The 21,373-nt window shown below is 54.2% G+C and overlaps 2 protein-coding genes across 2 annotated transcripts in view; both read right to left on the reverse strand.

The window, feature by feature from the left end:
* The window catches only part of MYBPC2 (myosin binding protein C2), a 34,415-nt gene extending 31,994 nt beyond the window's left edge, over positions 1-2,421 (reverse strand). Inside the window, exon 1 of the mRNA XM_066571473.1 lies at positions 2,403-2,421. Coding sequence (XP_066427570.1) covers positions 2,403-2,421 — 19 coding nt within the window. The remainder of the gene's footprint in view (positions 1-2,402) is intronic.
* A 1,598-nt stretch (positions 2,422-4,019) lies between these two features.
* On the reverse strand, positions 4,020-20,361 carry SCAF1 (SR-related CTD associated factor 1). Its single transcript, XM_066571474.1, is given in 16 exon segments — positions 4,020-4,025; positions 4,194-4,400; positions 5,433-5,561; positions 6,287-6,496; positions 7,027-7,109; positions 8,777-9,886; positions 9,964-10,029; positions 10,032-10,236; positions 10,238-10,460; positions 10,462-11,980; positions 13,452-13,579; positions 14,693-14,748; positions 15,720-15,781; positions 16,507-16,552; positions 18,141-18,282; positions 20,304-20,361. Coding segments are annotated over 15 exon segments (4,179 nt in total). The 5' UTR covers positions 18,270-18,282; positions 20,304-20,361.
* Between the last annotated feature and the right edge of the window lie 1,012 nt (positions 20,362-21,373).

The following is a 21,373-nucleotide window of genomic DNA, read 5'->3' on the forward strand; positions in this document are numbered from 1 at the left end:
AAAATTCACATTATTACGCCCCCAAAAATCACCCCCAAAATTCGCTTTTTACACCCTAAAATCACCCCCAAAAATCGCATTTTGCACCCCAAAATCACCCCCAAAATTCCCGGTTTACACCCTAAAATCACCCCCAAAATTCACATTATTACGCCCCCAAAATCACCCCCAAAATTCGCTTTTTACACCCTAAAATCACCCCCAAAAATCGCATTTTTGCACCCCAAAATCACCCCCAAAATTCGCATTACACCCCCAAAATTCGCATTACACCCCCAAAATTCGCTTTTTTCACCTCAAAATCACCCCCAAAATTCACATTATTACGCCCCCAAAATCACCCCCAAAATTCGCTTTTTACACCCTAAAATCACCCCCAAAAATCGCATTTTTGCACCCCAAAATCACCCCCAAAATTCGCATTACACCCCCAAAATTCGCATTACACCCCCAAAATTCGCTTTTTTCACCTCAAAATCACCCCCAAAATTCGCATTATTACACCCCCAAAATCACCCCCAAAATTCACATTATTACGCCCCAAAAATCACATTATTACACCCCCAAAATTCGCTTTTTTCACCTCAAAATCACCCCCAAAATTCACATTATTACGCCCCCCAAAATCGCATTTTGCACCCCAAAATCACCCCCAAAATTCCCATTTTACACCCTAAAATCACCCCAAAATCCACATTTTACACCCCCAAATCGTCCCAAAAATTCAAATTTTTACACCCCAAAAAATCGCATTTTGCACCCCAAAACCACCCCCAAAAATCCCGTTTTACACCCTAAAATCACCCCAAAATCACCTCTGAAATTCACATTATTATACCCCCAAAAATCGCATTTTTGCACCCCAAAATCACCCTCAGCATTCGCATTTTACACCCCCAATCATCCCAAAAATTCAAATTTTACACCCCAAAAAAATCGCGGTTTTCACCCCAAAATCACCCCAAAAAATCGCATTTTTACACCCTAAAATTCTCGTTTTACCCCTCAAAAATCGCATTTTTCACCCCAAATTTTCACATTTTGCACCACAAAATCACCCCCCAAAAATCGCAGTTTTACACTCAAAAAATTTGCGTTTTTCACCCCAAAATTCGAATTTTTACACCCCCAAATCACAAACCACCCCAAAAATTCACATTTTTACACCCAAAAATCGTCCCCCAAAATTCGAAGTGTTACACCCCCAAATCACCCTAAAATCGCATTTTTCACCCCAAAATTGCCCCCAAAATTCGAACTTTTGCAGCCTCAAATCTCCCCCCAAAAATTCTCATTTTGCACCCCAAAATCGTCAAAAAAATTCGCATTTTTCACCCAAAAATTGCCCCCAAAATTCGAATTTTTACACCAAGAATTTCCCCTAAATTCGCATTTTTCACCCCCAAAAATTCCTATTTTTTATCCCAAATCACCCAATAAAAATCGCCTATTTACACCCAAAATGCCCATTTTTTCACACTGAAATTGTATTTTTCAACCCCAAAATTACCCAAAAAATTCGCATTTTTCATCTTTAAATTGCCCCAAAAATTGGCATTTAAACGCCTCGTCCGCTGATAATTAATTAATTAAAATTAATTAATTAAAATTAATTGTTAAAAAATTCCAAAGTTCAAAAATCCTCCAAAAATTTAAAAAAAAAATTAAAAATTCAATAAATTTTTAAAAATTCAATTAATTCAAAATATTAAAAAACTCTCCAGGAATGAAATGAAATTAATTGAATTAATTACTCCCGAGAATTAATTAACACCCATAATTAACGAAAGAAAATAATAAAATAAAATAAAATAAAATAAAATAAAATAAAATAATCTTTAAAAACAAAAAATAAAATAAAGTTTTAAAATTAATAAAATAAAATGAAATTTAAAAAAAATTAATTAAATTAATTACCCCCAAGCGAGTTAATTACCCTCGATAATTAAGAACCATTAATTAAATACACAACTAAAATAAAATAAAATAAAATAAAATAAAATAAATGAAATTTATAAATAAGTAAAATAAATAAAATTAATTATCCCAGAAGCGAATTAAGCACCCCGATAATTAACACCCATTAGTTAATGAAATTAAATGTAAAAAGTAAAAAAATAAAAAATAAAATAAAAAATTTTGTAAAATAAAATAATGCAATTAATGAAATTAATTACACCCAAGCGAGTTAATGACCCCCGATAATTACTTCACACCCATTAATAATTAATTAAATTAAATTAAATTATTTTATTAAATAAATACATAAATAAAATAAAATAAAATAAAATTAAATAAAATTAAATTAAGCGAATTAAATTAATTTCCCCCAAGCGAATGAATCCCCGTGGTTAATTAAGGCATTAATTAATGAATTAATTAATGAACCCCCCGTTAATTACCAGCCTTGGCCTCGGGCATGGCGGCGGCGGCGCGGGGGGGTCCCAAGTGCCCCCAACCCCCCCGGGATCCCCTTTAAACGCGGGAAATCCCGGCCCCGCCCACCTTGGCCCCGCCCACACCAGGCCACGCCCCCTTTTAGCCACGCCCCCTGACGGGGGGGGGATTTCCTGTCTCAACTCCCCCTCAATGGTTCCAATGGAACGTTCCAGGCCCTCCCCCCGCCATGAGCCCAATGGAACATTCCAGCCTCGGCTTTTGCCATTGCTGCCCCAATTTTGGGGTTTTTTTCCCCAATTTTGGGGGTTTTTCCCCAATTTTGGGGGTTTTTCCCCATTTTTGGGGTTTTTTCCCCAATTTTGGGTTTCTTTTTCCCCAATTTTGGGGGTTTTCCACCCCAATTTTCAATTTCCACCCCAATTTTTTGGCATTCCAACCCCAAATTCTGCAATTTCCCCCCTAAATTTTGGGGTTTTACCCCAATTTCTGGGAGTTTTACCCCATTTTTGAGATTCCCAAGTTTTTAGGATTTCCTACCCCAATTTTTGAATTTTCCACCCCAAATTCTGGAATTTCAACTCAATTTTCTGGGAGGTTTTCCCATTTTTTGGGGATTTCCATCCCAAATTTTGGGGATTTCCACCCCAATTTTTGGGGTTTCCCACCCCAAATTTTCGATTTCACTCAATTTTTTCAAATTCTCACCCCAGATTTTGGGATTTTCAACCCAATTTTTTCATTTCCACTCAAATTTCCGTCATTTTTTTCACGATTTTAGGCTTTTCCACTCCAATTTTTGGGGATTTCACATCAGTTTTTGGGATATTGCCCCAATTTTTAGGATTTCGCCCCCCAATTTTTTGACATTTCCACCCCAAATTTTGCAATTTCCCCCCAATTTTTTCTTTTCCCCTCATTTTTAACATTCCCATCCCAATTTTCAAACTTTCCACCCTAATTTTTTCATTTCCCCCCAATTGTTTCAAATTTCCACTGCAAGTTTCAAATTCCCCACCCAATTTTTTCCAATTTTCCCCAATTTCCATCCATTTTCCCATTTTTCCCCCAATTTTCCATCCATTTTTTTCCAATTTCCCCCCAATTTTCCATCCATTTTTTCCCAATTTTCCATTTTTTCCAATTTTCCCCAATTTTCCATCCATTTTTCCCATTTTTCCCCCAATTTTCCATCCATTTTTTTCCAATTTCCCCCCAATTTTCCATCCATTTTTTCCCAATTTTCCATTTTTTTTCCAATTTTCCCCCAATTTTCCATCCATTTTTCCCATTTTTCCCCCAATTTTCCATCCATTTTTTTTCCAATTTCCCTCCAATTTTCCATCAATTTTTTCCCAATTTTCCTTTTTTTTTCCATTTTTCCCCCAATTTTCCATCCATTTTTCCCATTTTTCCCCCAATTTTCCATCCATTTTTTCCCAATTTCCCATCCATTTTTTTCCCAATTTCCCCCCAAATTTTTAAGATTTCCACCCCAAATCTTCCCATTTTCCCCCCGATTTTTTCCAAATTCCCCCTTTTTTCCCCAAAAAAAAACACCACCACAACCTTTTCCATGTCTAACCTCATTTATCCCCCATTTCCGGGGCTCTGGAACCGCGTCAGGACTCGGGGAAGGGCCAAAAACTCGGGGTCAAAAACTCCAGAAAATTCCACATTTCCAAAAACCCCCAACCGGACCGAACCATTCCACTCACGGGGGGGGGGGGGGGGGGGGGGTGGGATGGATTTGCTCCATTTTTGGGGATTTTTAGGGCGATTTTGGGATTATTTACAGCGGGGGGAGGGGCAGGGCGGGGGGGGGGTTGGCTCCGAGCTCTTTTTGGGGGGCGGGGGGGTTCTGGGGGGGGTGGGGTTGTCGGGGCCGGGCCCGGCGCCCCCCGCCCGGCGCCGTTTCGGAAGTATTTGTAGCGCTGCACGTAGGCGCACACCAGGTTGTTCACCTTGACCGGGTTGATCTCCCCGCTGCGGCTGTGGCAGATCTGGGCGGAAAAAAGGGGAATTTGGGGAAAAAAATTCCAAATTTGGGGGTTTTTGGGGGCTTTTAGGGGTTTTTGGGGTTTTTTTTGGGGGGGTTTTAGGGGTTTTTGAGGATTTTTGGGGGTTTAGGGGGGGTTTTGGGTTTTTTTTTGGGGGGGGTTTAGGGTTTTTTTTTGGGGGGTTTTAGGGGGGTTTTAGGGTTTTTTTTGGGGGGATTTAGGGGTTTTTGAGGATTTTTTTGGGGGATTTTAGGGGGGGATTTAGGGGTTTTTGAGGCGTTTTTGGGCTTTTTTTTGGTGGGTTTTAGGGGTTTTTGAGGATTTTTTGGGTTTTTTTGGGGGGGGGGATTTAGGGGTTTTTGAGGATTTTTTGGGGTTTTTTGGGGGGGTTTAGGGGGTTTTGAGGATTTTTTGGGGTTTTAGGGGGGGATTTAGGGGTTTTTGAGGATTTTTTTGGGGGGTTTTGGGGGGTTTTGAGGATTTTTTGGGGTTTTTGGGGGGGTTTAGGGGGGTTTTTGAGGATTTTTGGGGGGGTTTTAGGGGTTTTTTTGGGGTGTTTTAGGGGGGTTTTTAGGGATTTTTGAGGAGTTTTTGGGGGTTTTTTGGGTTTTAGGGGGATTTTTGAGGATTTTTGGGAGATATTTGGGATTTTTGGGAGGGAATTTTTTGGGGCTTTCAGGGGGGTTTTTGAGGATTTTTTGGGGTTTTTGGGGGGGTTTTAGGGGGGTTTTTAGGGATTTTGGGGTTTTTTTTTTTGGGGGTGTTTTAGGGGGATTTTTAGGGATTTTGGAGGATTTTTTGAGGGGATTTTTTTTTTTAATTTTGGGGATATTTTGGGGGGATTCCCCCCATTCTGGGTACCTTGTGCACGGCCTTGCGCAGGATGTCCTTGTACTCGTCCTTGGATGTTTTGGGGATATTTTGGGGGGATTTTGTGGGATTTTTTTAAATTTTGGGGATATTTTGGGGGGATTTTGTGGGATTTTTTTTAATTTTTGAGGATTTTTTGGGGGGATTTCTCCCCATTCTGGGTACCTTGTGCACGGCCTTGCGCAGGATGTCCTTGTACTCGTCCTTGGTGATGTCCTTGCGTTGGTAGAAGGGTTTGATGGCCAGCTTGACCTCCTCCACCGCGCGCTCCTGCGTGTGCAGCTTCTTCAGGTACTGCGGGGACACCACGAGGTCACCAGAGGGCACCAGAGGGCGCCAGAGGTCACCAGAGGGCACCAAAGGTCACCAGAGGTCACCAGAGGGCACCAGAGGGCACCAGAGGGCGCCAGAGGGCACCAGAGGGTCACTGTCCTGGTCACCCCCCCCCGTATGACCCCAATGTCCTCAAACCCCCCCAATGTCCCCCTGCCCCCAACCCCCCAACATCCCAATGTTCCCAATGTCCCCAATGTCCCCAGTGTCCCCAGTGTCCCCAGTGTCCCCAATCCCCCCAATGTCCCCAATGTCCCCAGTGTCCCCAATGTCCCCCAATGTCCCCAGTGTCCCCAATGTCCCCAATGTCCCCAATCCACCCAATGTCCCCAATCCCCCCAATGTCCCCAGTGTCCCCCAATGTCCCCAATCCCCCCAATGTCCCCAATGTCCCCAATCCCCCCAATGTCCCCAATGTCCCCAGTGTCCCCAATGTCCCCAATCCCCCAATGTCCCCAATGTCCCCAGTGTCCCCAATGTCCCCAATCCCCCAATGTCCCCCTACCTTGTCACTGTCCCCTCTGCCCTTGCTGTCCCCAATGTCCCCCAATCCCCCCAATGTCCCCAATCCACCAATCCCCCCAATGTCCCCAGTGTCCCCAGTGTCCCCAATGTCCCCAATGTCCCCAATCCCCCCAGTGTCCCCAATGTCCCCAATCCCCCCAGTGTCCCCAATGTCCCCCTACCTTGTCACTGTCCCCTCTGCCCTCGCTGTCCCTCCTGTCCCCCCCGGGCCCCCCCAGGCCGGGCAGGGTGGGGGTTGGGGGCGCGGGGGCTGCCCCTCCCCCGCCAGGGGCAGCAGGTACGGGGGGGGCACCTGGGGGGGTCCCGGGGGGCCCCGGGGGGGGCCTGGGGGGGCCCAGGGGGGGAGGGGCGGCCTTGCTGTGGCTCAGGATCTGCCAAGAAAAGAAAATCAAAAATTGAATTAAAAAATGTTGCGAATTTTGGGGGGGGGGGGGGGGGATGGGATTGTTTGGAACCCCCAATTTTGAGGGTCCCCACCCCCCTTTGGCTCCTTTTTTTTGGGTGTCCCCCACCCCCAGTTTGAGCTCCCCATCCCCATTTGGGGCGTCCCTGTTCCCTTTGGGGTGTCCCTGATCTATTTAGGGGTCCCCACCCCCATTTTGAGGGTCCCAACCCCCTTTTTTTGGGGGTCCCTGTTCCTTTTTGGGTGTCCCCACCCCCATTTTGGGGCTCCCAACCCTGATTTTGGGGTCCCACCCCCTTTTTAGGCTGTCCACCCCCATTTTGAGGGTCCCTGTTCCTTTCTAGGGGCTCCCCACCCCCTTTTTTGGGGTTCCCACCCCCATTTTGGGGTCCCCACCCCCATTTTGGGGCTCCCCAGGTGTCTCTGTTCCCTTTTCGAGGGTCCCCCCCGCTTTGGGACATTCCCACTATTTTTTGGGGGTCCCCCCGGTGTCCCCACCTGGTTGGTGGCCTGGATCAGCTCCTGGGCCTTGGCCCTGCTGGCCAGGTTGGCCTCCTCCATCTTGAACAGCAGCGCCGTCACTGCCAGGGGAGGGAACGCCCCAAAAACACCGCGTTAAACGCCACGGGGACACCCCAAAAACACCCAAAACGTCCCCAAAAATGTCCCCAAAAAGGTCACTTTTGTGCCAACGCAACCCCCCCAAAAACGTCCCCAAAAATATCCCCAAAAATGTCACTTTTGTGCCAACGCAACCCCCCCAAAAAGTCCCCAAAAATATCGCCAAAACGTCCCCAAAAATGTCCCCAAAACGTCCCCAAAATGTCACCCATGTGCCACCACAAGCCCCCAAAAAGTCCCCAAAAATGTCCCCAAAATGTCCCCAAAAATGTCACTCACATGCCACCACAACCCCCAAAAATGTCCCCAAAAATGTCCCCAAAAATGTCACCCATGTGCCACCACAACCCCCCAGAAACGTCCCCAAAAATGTCCCCAAAATGTCCCCAAAAATGTCACCCATGTGCCACCACAACCCCCCAAAAAGTCCCCCAAAAATGTCACCCCTGTGCCACCACAAGCCCCCAAAAACGTCCCCAAAATGTCCCCAAAAATGTCACCCATGTGCCACCACAAGCCCCCAAAAAGTCCCCAAAAATGTCCCCAAAACGTCCCCAAAAATGTCAGGACACCCCAAACCACCCAAAAATGTCCCCAAAATGTCCCCCAAAATGTTCCCAAAAGTGTCACCCATGTGCCACCACAACCCCAAAAACCATCAGGACACCCCAAAACTCCCCCAAAATCAGCACCTCTGTGCCACCACAACCCCCCAAAAATGTCCCCAAAAATGTCGGGACACCCCAAAAATATCATGACACCCCAAAAAAAACCCCAAAAATGTCATGACACCCCAAAAAGCCCCCCAAAACCCCCAAAAAATGTCGGGACACCCCAAAAACCCACCCAAAAATATCATGACACCCCAAAACCCCCAAAACCACCCCAAAAAACTTCAAGACACCCCAAAAACCCCCCGAAACCATCCCCAACCATGTCACCTCCACGCCAACACAACCTCCCCCAAAAAATGTCGGGACACCCCAAAAACCCACCCAAAAAATATCATGACACCCCAAAAACCCCCCAGAACCTTTGGGACACCCCAAAACCCTCCCCCAAAAATGTTGGGACACCCCAGAACTGTCCCCAAAGCCATCACCTATGTGCCAACACAACCCCCCAAAAATGTCTGAACACCCCAAATCTCCTCCTGCAGAAACATCTGAACACCCCAAAACCCCCAAAAAACTTGGGACACCCCAAAACCCGCCCAAAAATGTCAGGACACCCCAAAACCACCCCAAAAAACTTCAAGACACCCCAAAAACTCCCCAAACCATCCCCAACCATGTCACCTCCACGCCAACACAACTACCCCAAAAAATGTCGGGACACCCCAAAAACCCACCCAAAAAATGTCGGGACACCCCAAAAACCCCCCAAAAACCCCCCAAAAAACCCCCAGAAAATGTCGGGACACCCCAAAAAACCCCCAAAAAATATCATGACACCCCAAAAAACCCCCCAGAACCTTTGGGACACCCCAAAACCCTCCCCCAAAAAATGTTGGGACACCCCAGAACTGTCCCCAAAGCCATCACCTATGTGCCAACACAACCCCCCAAAAATGTCCCCAAAACCCCCCAAAACGCTTCGGGCCACCCCAAAAACCCCCCCAAAAAACCCGTGGGGCCCCCCCAAAGCGTGACGTACGTGCCAGCACGCCGCTGGTGGCGCAGTCCACGCCGCCCTGCAGGCTCCATGCCCCGGCCGTCGCCGGCGCCGCCGCTCCCGGTGCCGCCGCTCCCGGTGCCGCCGCCGCGGCCCTGCCCGGCTCCTCCTTGGCCTCGCTGCGGCTGTCGGCCTCGGGGTCCCCTCCGGGAGGGTCCCCGGCCCCCGGCCCCTGCGCGCCCCGCCCTGGGGCGGCGCCCCCGCGCCCTCCTCGGGAGGAAGGACACGTCCGGGGTCTTGCAGCTGCTGTCCACGGTCTGCGAGTCCGGCGTCAGCTCGCGCTCGGCCGGGGCGGCCGCGGCGGCCGGGGCGGATTTCGGGGTGACGGCCGCGGCCGGGGACGGGGGGCTGGGAGGTTTCGGGGTCCCCCCGGCGGATTTTTCAGAGCCCGACCAGGCGGGGTCGGGTTTGGGGGGCAAACGGAGAGGGGGGGTGGCGGCGCTCTGGCTGTCGGCTTTGGATTTCTTCAAAGCGCCGCCGCCGCTCTTCACCTTGGTCTTCCTCTTCTTCCTCGCCTCGCCCTTGGCTTTGACTTTGACTTTCTTCACCCCTCCCTTGATTTTGGGGGGTTTCGCCTTGCGGGGTTTCACGCCCCCGTCTCGGGCTTGCCCCCCGTCGTTTTTGGGGGTCCCTTTTTCCGTTTTCTCCTCGGCTTTCAGGAACGCCGCGCGGCTCTCGGCGTCGCGGGCGAATTTCACCCGATTCCGGCCCCGCCACCGCCGCCGCCGCCTCCGTCTTTGGTGGTCGTGGTGGAGCTGACGCCCTCGCGGATCAACACCGACACCTTGGACTGAAGCTTCACCTTCCTCGGCACCGCCGCGGGCGCTTTCGGCGCCGCCGTTTCCGCCCCTTCCTTGTGCCCGCCTCCCGTTTTTCCTTTCCTGCTGCTTTTCTCCCGTTGCTTCTCTTTGCTTTTCCCGCTCTCCGCCGCGGCGGGGCTCGGCGTAATCTTTAAATTTCTTCTTGTATTTCTCCCTCCCCGGCGGCCTCTCCTCGGGGCGGCTCCGTTTCCTCTCCTTCTCCTTCTTCCCGCCTTCCGCCGCCGGCCTCGCCCTCGGTTTTCCTCGCCGGGAACTCGGCGTGCTCGCGGTCGGAGAACCCCTCAAAGCTCAGCCCTTCGGAATCGTAGAGAAACCTCGCGTTTGGGCTCCGGCGTGGCCGCGCGCCGGTTCACCGTGATGGTTCTTTTGATGGCAAAAAGATCGAGTCGTTCAGCTCCTGCACCGACGGCGGCACCACGCGCCGCCGCGACGCCTCGCCCTTCTCGGCCGCCTTCCCGTCGCCGCCGTCCCTGCGGGACCCGCGGCGCTCCCGGGACCTCGAGCGCTGCTTTTTCTTCTTCTTCTCCCCACGGTGTTTCTCTTTGTGCCGGGAGCGCCCGGAGCTGCCCGAGCGACGCCGGCGCCGTTTCTCCCCTGGACCTCGAGCGCCGCGACCACGAGCGCCGGCGCGAGCGCGACCTGGACCCGCGCCGCCGGTGCCGCTCTTTGGATTTCCGGCGCCGGCTCCGGAGCTTTTTTGGCGCTGACCCAGGCGCTCCCGGAGCCGCCGCGTTCCCGGGACCGTTTGGATTTTTTCCTGGACGTGGCCGACGGCGAGCGCGGCGACGGCGGCGCGCGGAGGCGACGCTGGCTGAGGATTTTCCTCCTCAAATCGGAGCCGTTCCCGCCGCCGTTGCCGCCGCCGCCGCCGCTTTTCCAACGCGGATCCGGCTGGGACTCGGCGCCAAAATCGGCTTCTTCGTCGGAGTCGGCGTGGAGAGACAGGAAATCATCGCCGCCCTCGGGCAGACGCGGCGCTCGCGGCTCCGGCGCGCGGCCTCGGGCGGCGCCGGCGCCGGTCCCGGTGGTGCCGCCGCCGCCGCCGCCGCCGCCGCCGCCGCCACGGAAAATCCTCAAGGGGCTGAACCTCTCCTCCTCCGGCTGCACGATTTCTCCCTCCTCGATCTCCGAGTCGCCCGGCGTGCCCCACTCGCGGCGCCCGCGGTGCCGGGAGGGTTTTGGGGTGGCGCCGCGGGGTTGCGGGGGCGGCGCCGCCGGATTTTGGGGCGCTTTGGGGTTGCCGGGGGTCACCACCTCCAAGGAGAGTTTGCCGTCGAATTTGGGGTGAGCCTCGCTCTCGGCGCGGCCTTTGCCGCCCAGATCCACCACGAAGACGCGGCGGCGCGGTTCGGCCACGGCGCGCCTCATTTCGGAGCCTTCCTCGCGCTCCTCCTCCTCCTCCTCCTCCTCGTCTTCATCCTCCTCCTCCTCCTCCTCCTCGGGCAGGGTGGAGTCGGCGCCGGGAGGGTTTGGAGGAGTCTTTGGGGGTTCCGGATCTTTCTCGAAGTCCTGGCTCAGGCTGTTGTCATCGTAGATGCCCGCCAAGGTCTCCGAGATGCGGCTGATGCTGTGGGAAACGTCCGGCAGCAGCGCCGGCGCCTCTTCCTCCTCCTCCTCCTCCTCCTCCTCTTCCTCCTCCTCCTCCTCCTCTTCTTCCTCTTCCTCCTCCTCCTCTTCCTCCTCCTCCTCCTCGGGGCTGGGGCTGCTGCGGGACGAGCTGGGGTTGGAGCCCGTGGGGTCGAAGGGGTCGTACTTCTGGTCCTGCCGGCCTTCGGCCTCTTTGCCGGGCGAGGAAGAGGAGGCGGCGCCGCTGCCGTAACCAAAATCCGGGGGGGCTCCTCCTCCTCCTCCTCCTCCTCCTGCGCCGCCGCCCCCCAAACCCGGGTTCTCCTCGTCGGTGGGGTGGAAAGGATCATAAATATCCAGGGAAGGAGAGCGGGGCCGGGCCGAGACGGGGCCGGGGGGGCCCGAGGAAGAGGAGGCGGACGAGGAGGAAGAGCGGGAGGAGGAAGAAGAGGAGGAGGAGGAGGAAGAGGAGGAAGAGTCGGCTTTTTCTGGCGGGTGGGTGCGGCCGGGCTCGTCCCGGCTGGCGGGGGGGGGCTGGGGGGGGCGCTGCTGCTGCTGCTGCTGCTGTTGGGGTCCCCCCGGCGCCCCCCCCCCGGGAGCGGCCGCTCGGGGTCCTCGGGGGCGGCGGGGCCGGCCCGGGGTGGGGGGAGGGGCTCGGCGGGTCCGGTGGGGGAGGGGAGGAGCGGGGGGGGTCCCGGCGGGGGGGCCTGGGGGGGATGGGGGACCCCCAGGGACGCGCCAGCGACGGGAGGAGGAGCCGGGGAGGTGACCTGGGGGGGGGGGACAGAGAGGAGGGGAGGGAGGGGTCAGAGGAGCACAAAGATGTCCCCAAAATCCCCCATTCCCACCTAAATCCCACATTTCCACCCTAAATCCCCCATTTCCACCCTAAATCCCCCATTCCCACCTAAATCCCACATTTCCACCCTAAATCCCCCATTTCCACCCTAAATCCCCCATTTCCACCTAAATCCCACATTTCCACCCTAAATCCCCCATTTCCACCCTAAATCCTATAGAGATCCCACCAAAATATCCCATTTCCACCTAAATCCCCCATTTCCAGCCTAAATCCTATAAAGATCCTATCAAAATATCCCATTTCCACCTAAATCCCCCATTTCCACCCTAAATCCTATAGAGATCCCATCAAAATATCCCATTTCCACCTAAATCCCCCATTTCCACCCTAAATCCTATAGAGATCCCACCAAAATATCCCATTTCCACCTAAATCCCCCATTTCCAGCCTAAATCCCCCATTTCCACCCTAAATCCTATAGAGATCCCATCAAAATATCCCATTTCCACCTAAATCCCCCATTTCCAGCCTAAATTCTATAAAGATCCCATCAAAATATCCCATTTCCACCTAAGTTCCACATTTCCAGACTAAAATCCCCCATTTCCACCCTAAATCCCCCATTTCCATCCTAAATTCCCCATTTCCAGGCACAATTCCTCATTTCCAGCCAAACTTCTCCATTTTTACCTTAAATCCCCAATTTCCACCCCAAATCCTATAAAGAACCCCTCCAAATATCTCATTTCCAGCCAAAATTCTCCATTTCCACCCTGAATCCCCCATTTCTGCCATGTGAACCTCGTCTGCCCAACCCCCCCAAAATCCCCTCAAATTCCCCAAAATCCACCCAAATCCCCCCAAAAGTTCCCAAAATCCCCCCAAAACCCCTCGAAATTCCCCAAAATCCACCCAAATCCCAACCAAAATCCCCTCAAAATGTTCCCAAAATCCTCCCCCAAATCTCTCCAAATATCCACCCAACGCCCCCAAACCTCCCAAAATCACCCCAAAACCTCCCCCAAATCCCCAAATCCTTTCCAAACCCCCCAAAAATCCCCTCAAAATCCCCCCAAAACCTCCTCAAATCCCCCCAAAATCCACCCAAACCCTCTGAAATCCCAACCGAAATCCACCCAAATCCCTCAAATCCCCCCAAAAATCCCTCCAAAATCCTCCCCCGAGCCCCCCACATATCCACCCAAACCCACCAAAATCACCCCAAAAATCACCCCAAAACCACCCCCAACCTCCCCAAACCTCTTCAGAGCCCCCCAAAATCCCCCCTAAACCCCCCAAAACCCCGCCCAAACCCTCCCGAAATCCTCCCAAATCCTCCAAAAATCACCTCAAAATTCCCCCAAGACCCTTCCAAATCCTCCCAAAATTGCCCCAAATCCCCCCCAAAATCCCCCCCAAACCCCCCCAAGTGCCCCCACCTGCTTTGGGGGCCCTCCAGGGCCGTTCCCTGCGCAGGAGCCCCGAGGCGGCCGCCAGCCCCCCCAGGTCGGCCACGCGAACCTCGGCCACCAACTCCAGCTCCTCGTCCTCGGGGGAGCCCTCGCCGCTGCGGGGACACGGGGCAGGGGTGAACCCCAGAAACCCGGCCCCGAACCCCAAACATGGAGCCCAAAAACCCGGCCCTGAACCCCAAACATGGAGCCCAAACATGGAGCCCTGAACCCCAAACATGGAGCCCAAAAACCCGGCCCCGAACCCCAAACATGGAACCCCAGAAACCCGGCCCCGAACCCCAAACATGGAACCCCAGAAACCCGGCCCCGAACCCCAAACATGGAGCCCAAAAACCCCAAACATGGAGCCCTGAACCCCAAACATGGAGCCCAAAAACCCGGCCCCGAACCCCAAACATGGAGCCCAAAAACCCGGCCCCGAACCCCAAACATGGAGTCCTGAACCCCAAACATGGAGCCCAAAAACCCGGCCCCGAACCCCAAACATGGAGTCCTGAACCCCAAACATGGAGCCCAAAAACCCGGCCCTGAACCCCAAACATGGAGCCCAAAAACCCAAAAATGGAGCCCAAAAACCCCCTGAACCCCAAACATGGAGCCCTGAACGACCCAAAAATGGAGCCCTGAAACCCCAAAAATGGAGCCCAAAAAGCCCCTGAACCCCAAAAATGGAGCCCTGAACCCCCAAAAAGGGACCTCAATACTCCCCTGAACCCCAAAAATGGAGCCCTGAACCCCCCAAAAATGGAGCCCTGAACCCCCAAAAAGGGACCCCAAAAACCCCCTGAACCCCAAAAATGGAGCCTTGAAGCCCAAAAAGGGACCCCAATACCGCCCCGGAACCCCAAAAATGGAGCCCTGAACCCCCAAAAAGGGACCTCAATACTCCCCTGAACCCCAAAAATGGAGCCCTGAATCCCCCAAAAAGTGACCCCAATGCCCCCCTGAACCCCAAAAATGGAGCCCTGAGCCCCCCAAAAATGGAGCCCTGAACCCCAAAAAGGGACACAGACCACCCTGAACCCCAAAAAGGGACCCCCAACACCCTGCGTGGACCCTAAAAAGGGATAGAGAGACCCCCCTGGACCCCAAAATGGGACCCTAAAAGTCCCTCCTATTTTTGGGGTCCCCCTCCCCAATTTTTGGGGTCCCTCCCCCCCATTTTTAGGGTGTCCCCTCCCCAGTTTTGGGGTCCCCCCCCTCACCTGCTGAGCTGCAGCTGCTCCAGGGCCCCCCCCGGGCCCCCCATGGGCTCCCAAACCTGGGGGGGAAATTGGGGTCAGCACGGACTGGGATAGACTGGGATAAACTGGGATAAACTGGGATAGACTGGGAAATAAACTGGGATATACTGGGATAGACTGGGATAAACTGGGATAAACTGGGATAGACTGGGAAATAAACTGGGATATACTGGGATAGACTGGGATATACTGGGATAGACTGGGATAGACTGGGATATACTGGGAAATAAACTGGGAAATAAACTGGGATATACTGGGATAAACTGGGATATACTGGGAGGGACTGGGATAGACTGGGATATACTGGGATATACTGGGATAGACTAGGAAATAAACTGGGATATACTGGGATATACTGGGATATACTGGGAGGGACTGGGAAGGATTGGAATGGAACTGGAAGGGGATTGGGATGGGACTGGGATGGACTGGGAGGGACTGGGAGGGGATTGGGGGGGACTGGGATATACTGGGAGTGAACTGGGATGGACTGGGAGGGACTGGAGGGGACTGGGATATACTGGGTTATACTGGGAGGGAGGGATCTGGGTTAAACTGGGAGGACCTGGGATGGACTGGGAGGGGACTGGAAGGGCACTAGGCTGAACTGGGATGGACTGGGATGTTGAACTGGTGTGAACTGGGCACTCACTGGTTTGAACTGGTCACACACTGGTGTGAACTGGGCACTCACTGGTCTGAACTGGTCACTCACTGGTGTGAACTGGTCACTCACTGGTCTGAACTGGTCACTCACTGGTCTGAACTGGTCACTCACTGGTGTGAACTGGTCACTCACTGGTGTGAACTGGGCACTCACTGGTTTGAACTGGTCACTCACTGGTTTGAACTGGGCACTCACTGGTCTGAACTGGTCACTCACTGGTCTGAACTGGGCACTCACTGGTTTGAACTGGTCACTCACTGGTGTGAACTGGTCACTCACTGGTGTGAACTGGTCACTCACTGGTTTGAACTGGTCACTCACCGGGCCGCCCTCGGGCCGGGGTCCCCAACACCAGCGCTGCCGTGGGGGCTTCAGGGGGGGCTCTGGGGACACACAGGGGACACCTGAGACATTGGGGACACCCAGGGGACACCCCCGGGTGACACCACCCATCCCCCCAGGTGACATTGGGGACACCCCCAGGTGACACCACCCATCCCCCCAGGTGACATTGGGGACACCCCCAGGTGACACCACCCATCCTCCCAGGTGACATTGGGGACACCCCCAGGTGACAATGGACACCCCCAGGTGACACCAGGTGACACTGGGGACACCCCCAGGCGACACCAGGTGACACTGGGGACCCCCCAGATGACAATGGACACCCCTAGGGTGACATTGGACACCCCAGATGACAATGGACACCCCCCGGGTGACACTGGGAACCCCCCGGGTGACACTGGGGACACCCCAGATGACAATGGACACCCCCAGGTGACACTGGGGACACCCCCAGGTGACACTGGGGACACCCCCAGGTGACAATGGACACCCCCAGATGACAATGGACACCCCCAGGTGACACTGGGGACACCCCCAGGTGACATTGGACACCCCCCGGGTGACACTGGGGACCCCCCGGGTGACAATGGACACCCCCAGGTGACAATGGACACCCCCAGGTGACACTGGGGACACCCCCAGGTGACAATGGACACCCCCAGGTGACAATGGGACACCCCCAGGTGACAATGGACACCCCCAGGTGACAATGGACACCCCCAGGTGACACTGGGGACCCCCCGGGTGCCACAGGTGCCCTCACCTTGTCCCCAGGTGAAGGCGCCGCTCACCAGGCGCTGCAGGGCCTTCTGTGGGGGAGGGGAGACACAACAGCCTCAGGGGGGCCCAAACCACCCCAAAATATCCCAAAAATACCCCCAAAAATATCCCCAAATAACCAAAACACCCCAAAAATACCCCAAAATATCCCCAAATACCCCCACAATATCCCAAATTACCCAAAAAATACCCTAAAAATACCCCAAGACTGCCCCAAACCACCCCAAAAATCCCCCAAAACCATCCCCAAAGCTGCCCTAAAACACCCCAAAACCCCCAAAATACCCCAAAACCACCCCAAACACGGCACCAAAACAACCCAAAACAACCCCAAAAATACCCCAAAGCCACCCCAAACCACCTCAAAAATACCCCAAAACAACCCAAACTGCCCCCAAAATATCCCAAACCCACCCTAGAACAACCCAAAACGCCTCAAATCACCCCAAAACCCCCTCGGGAAGGTCCAATACCCCCTAAAATTACCCCAAAACCCACCTCAAACAGCCCAAAAATACCCCAAAAACCACTGCAAAACCCCCTCAGGGAGCTCCCATTCCCCCTAAAATTACTCCAGAGCACCCCCAAAAATACCCCAAACCCACCCCAAACCCCTTCAGGGGGTTCCCTGCACCCCAAACCCCCTCAGGGGTGTCCCAGGCCCCCCAATCTCTCCCCCAGTCCCCTCCCAGTCCCTCCCAGTTCCCCCCAATCTCCCTCCCAGTCCCCCCCAATCTCCCCCCCCAGTTCCCCCCAGTCCCCCCCAGTCTCACCAGCAGCCCTCCCAATCTCCCTCCCAGTCCCTCCCAGTCCCCCCCAGTCTCACCAGTTCCCCCCCAGTCCCTCCCAGTCTCACCAGTAGCCCCCCAATCTCCCTCCCAGTCCCCCCCCAGTCCCTCCCAGTCCCCCCCAGTCTCACCAGTCCCCCCCCAGTCCCTCCCAGTCTCACCAGTTCCCCCCCAGTAGCCCCCCAGTCTCACCAGCAGGCCCCCCAATCTCCCTCCCAGTGCCTCCCAGTCCCTCCCAGTCCCCCCCAGTCCCTCCCACTCCCCCCCAGTCCCCCCCAGTCTCACCAGTAGCCCCTCAATCTCCCCCCCCAGTCCCCCCCAGTCCCCCCCCAGTCCCTCCCAGTCCCCCCCAGTCTCACCAGTTCCCCCCCAGTTCCCCCCCAGTCTCACCAGTAGCCCCCCAATCTCCCTCCCAGTCCCCCCCAGTCCCTCCCAGTCCCCCCCAGTCTCACCAGTCCCCCCCCAGTTCCCCCCCAGTCTCACCAGTAGCCCCCCAATCTCCCCCCCAGTTCCCTCCCAGTCCCCCCCAGTCTCACCAGTAGCCCCCCAATCTCCCTCCCAGTCCCCCCCAGTCTCACCAGTCCCCCCCAGTCCCCCCCAATCTCCCTCCCAGTCCCCCCCAGTCCCTCCCAGTCCCCCCCCAGTCCCTCCCAGTCTCACCAGTCCCCCCCAGTCCCTCCCAGTCTCACCAGTCCCCCCCAGTGCCCCCCAGTCTCACCAGTTCCCCCCCAGTTCCCCCCAGTCTCACCAGTCCCCCCCAGTGCCCCCCAGTCTCACCAGTAGCCCCTCAATCTCCCTCCCAGTGCCCCCCAGTGCCCCCCAGTCTCACCAGTAGCCCCTGGCTGGGCCGCAGGGACCCCTCAGGTTCTGGGGGGGCTCCCCCGGGTCCCCCCCCCCCATCCTCGCCCGGCCCCGCCGGGTCCTCCCCCCCCCGGGGGGGCTTCTCCTCCTCCTCCATGGACGGCGATGCCCTGGAAAGGGGAAAAAGGGGTTGGGGGCACCCAAAAATGGGGTTTTGTACCTCAAAAATGAGATTTTCTACCCCAAAATCGGGGTTTTGTACCCCAAAATTGGGATTTTGTACCTCAAAATTGGGATTTTGTACCCCAAAATCGGGGGTTTGTACCCCAAAATTGGGGTTTTGTACTCTAAAATTGGGATTTTCTACCCCAAAATTCAGATTTTCTACCCCAATTTAAATTGGGATTTTATACCCCAAAATTCGGATTCTCTACCCCAATTTAAATTGGGATTTTGTACCTCAAAATTGGGATTTTCTACCCCAAAATTGGGATTTTCTACCCCAAAATCGGGGGTTTGTACCTCAAAATTGGGATTTTCTACCCCAAAATTGGGATTTCCTACCCCAATTTAAATTGGGATTTTGTACTCCAAAATTGGGATTTTCTACCCCAAAATTGGGGATTTTTGTCCCTCAAAATTGGGATTTTCTACCCCAAAATTGGGGATTTTTGTCCCTCAAAATTGGGATTTTCTACCCCAAAATTGGGATTTTGTACCTCAAAATTGGGATTTTCTACCCCAAAATTGGGATTTTGTACCTCAAAATTGGGATTTTCTACCCCCATTTCTCCCTCTGGTTAAATTCCCAAATTTTCCCCCTTTTTTTTTCAGCCTAAATTTTCATTTTTCGGTCTCAAAATCTCAACTCTTACCCTAAAATCCTCTTCCTTGTACTAAACCCCACCCCAAATCTCACCTTTGTTCCTCATTTTTACCCCAAAATTCTCAATTTCTCCCCAAAATCCCAATCCTAAAATTCTTCTCTCTCTCCTAATCCCCCCAAATATCCCAAACCCCACCTCAGTCCCTGCTTTTACCCCAAAATCCTCACATTTTCCCCAAAATTCTCCTCCCTGCCTCCAACTCCCACCCCAAATATCCCAAATCCCATCTCAGTCCCCACTTTTACCCCAAAATTCTCAATTTCTCCCCAAAAATCTTCAATTCCTGCCCCAAAATTCTCCTCCCTGTCCTAAACCCCACCCCAAATATCCCCAATCCTGCCCCAAATTCCACCTCAGTTCCCATTTTTACCCCAAAATTTTCAATTTCTCACCCAAATTCTCAATTCCCAGCCCAAAATCCCCTCCCTGTCCCCCTCTAATTATTTTTTTCCCTAAATCCTCAATTTCTCCCTCAAAATCCCACCCCAAATTATCCAATTCTGCCCCAAATCCTCTTTTCCCACCCCAAATCCCTCCCCTCATCCCAAATCTCCTCTTCTGACCCCAAAATCCCTCTGTTCCTCCCCCAAATCCCATCCCCGGATCCCAAATGTGCCTTTTTTAGCCCAAACCCTTTCCCTGTACCCAAAATCCTCCGTTTCTCACCCAAATCCCCTCCCCACATCCCAAATCCTCTTTTCCTTCCCCCAAATCCCTCCCAGAACCCCCAAATCTTCATTTTCTTCCCCCAAATCCTTCCTAGACCCCCCCAAATTCCCCATCCCACCCCAAATCCACATTTTCTTCCCCCAAATCCCTTCCAGAACCCCCAAATCCCATCCCCACACCCCAAATTCCCCATCCCAGCCCAAATCCTCCTTTTTTTACCCCAAATCCCCTCCTGCACTGCAAACCACCTCAAACCCCCAAATCCCACCCCAAATCCGCTCAATCTCCCCCAAACCCCCTCAACCTCCCCCAAATCCCCTCAATATTCCCCAAATCCCCCCTTTTCGGCCCCGAATCCCGAAATCCCACCCCAAATCCCCTCAATATTCCCCAAACCCCCTCAGCTCCCTCCTCCCCTCACGCCCCCTCCCCATCTCCCCCCGCCCCCTCCCGCCCCCCGGATCCCCCCCAAACGCCGCCGTTCCCGCCCCAAACCACCTCGAACCCCCTTTTCTCCCTTGTCTCCCCCCAGAACTTCTCCTCAAGACCCCCGTCCCCATTCTGGACCCCCTGAGGACCCCCTAAAACCGCCCCAAATCCCCCCGACCCCCGCCCGGGCCCGGCCGCCATTTTACCGCGGCTCCTCCGCTCCCTCCGCTGGGGGGCGTGGCCGCGCGGTGCATGACGGGTAGCGCCGCCTACTGGGTGGGAGGACCCGCGCCGCGCGCCGTTGCCAGGCGACGCCGCCAGCGTGGCCACGCCCCCATACTCAACCGCGCCCAATCACAGCGGCCCCTCCCACCCTTCGACCACGCCCGCGGTTTGGCCCCGCCCACTTTCTGCACGAATTGGAACTGCGCGCTCGCGCATGGGGGCGGGGTTTGAATATATTAAAGGGAGGTCACGCCCCCTGGAAGCGGGGGTGGATTTGGGGGCTTCGGGAGGGAATTTCGGGGGGTCCGGAGAGCGGTTTGGGAGATCCCGAGGGGATTTTTCTACCCCCAGAAGTTCTGGGGGGTCCCGAGTGCGGTTTGGAGGCTCCCGAGAGGATTCTGCGGTGTCTCGAGGGGATACTGGGGATTCCAGGTGCATTTTGGGGGGTCCCAAGGAGATTTTGGGAGGTGCTGAGAGCGGTTTAGGACGTCCCGAGCGGATTTTGGGGGGTCCCAAGTGTGGTTTGGGAGGTCCCGATCGGATTTCGGGAGTCCCAGGTGCGTTTTGGGAGGTACCGAGGGGATTTGGGGGGGTCCCGAGGGGATTTTTGGGGGTCCTTGGTGTGTTTGGGGGGTCCTGAGGGGATTTTGGGTTGTCCCGAGAGGATTCTGGGAGTCCTGAGTGCATTTTGGGAGATCCCGAGGGATTTTGGGGGGCTCAGGGTGTGTTCAGGGAGGTCCCGAGGGGATTTGGGGGATCCCAGGTGCATTTTGGGAGGTGCTGATGGGATTTTGGGGGGTCATTGGTGTGTTTCAGAAGGTCCCGGGTGCATTTTGGGGGGTCCCGAGGGGATTTTGGGGGGGGTCCCAAGGGGATTTTGAGTGTCCTTGGTGCATTTTGGGGATCCCGAGGGGATTTTGGGGGTCCCCTGTGTGTTTTGGTGAGGGTTTTGTGGGTTTGAGACCCCCTCCTCAATCCATCTGACCCCCCCAAAATCTGACCCCTTCCATTCCTAAAACCCCCCCCCAGCTCTGTCCCTCCCTGCCAAATC

Source organism: Molothrus aeneus, unplaced genomic scaffold, assembly GCF_037042795.1.
Source record: "Molothrus aeneus isolate 106 unplaced genomic scaffold, BPBGC_Maene_1.0 scaffold_70, whole genome shotgun sequence".
NCBI lineage: Eukaryota > Metazoa > Chordata > Aves > Passeriformes > Icteridae > Molothrus > Molothrus aeneus.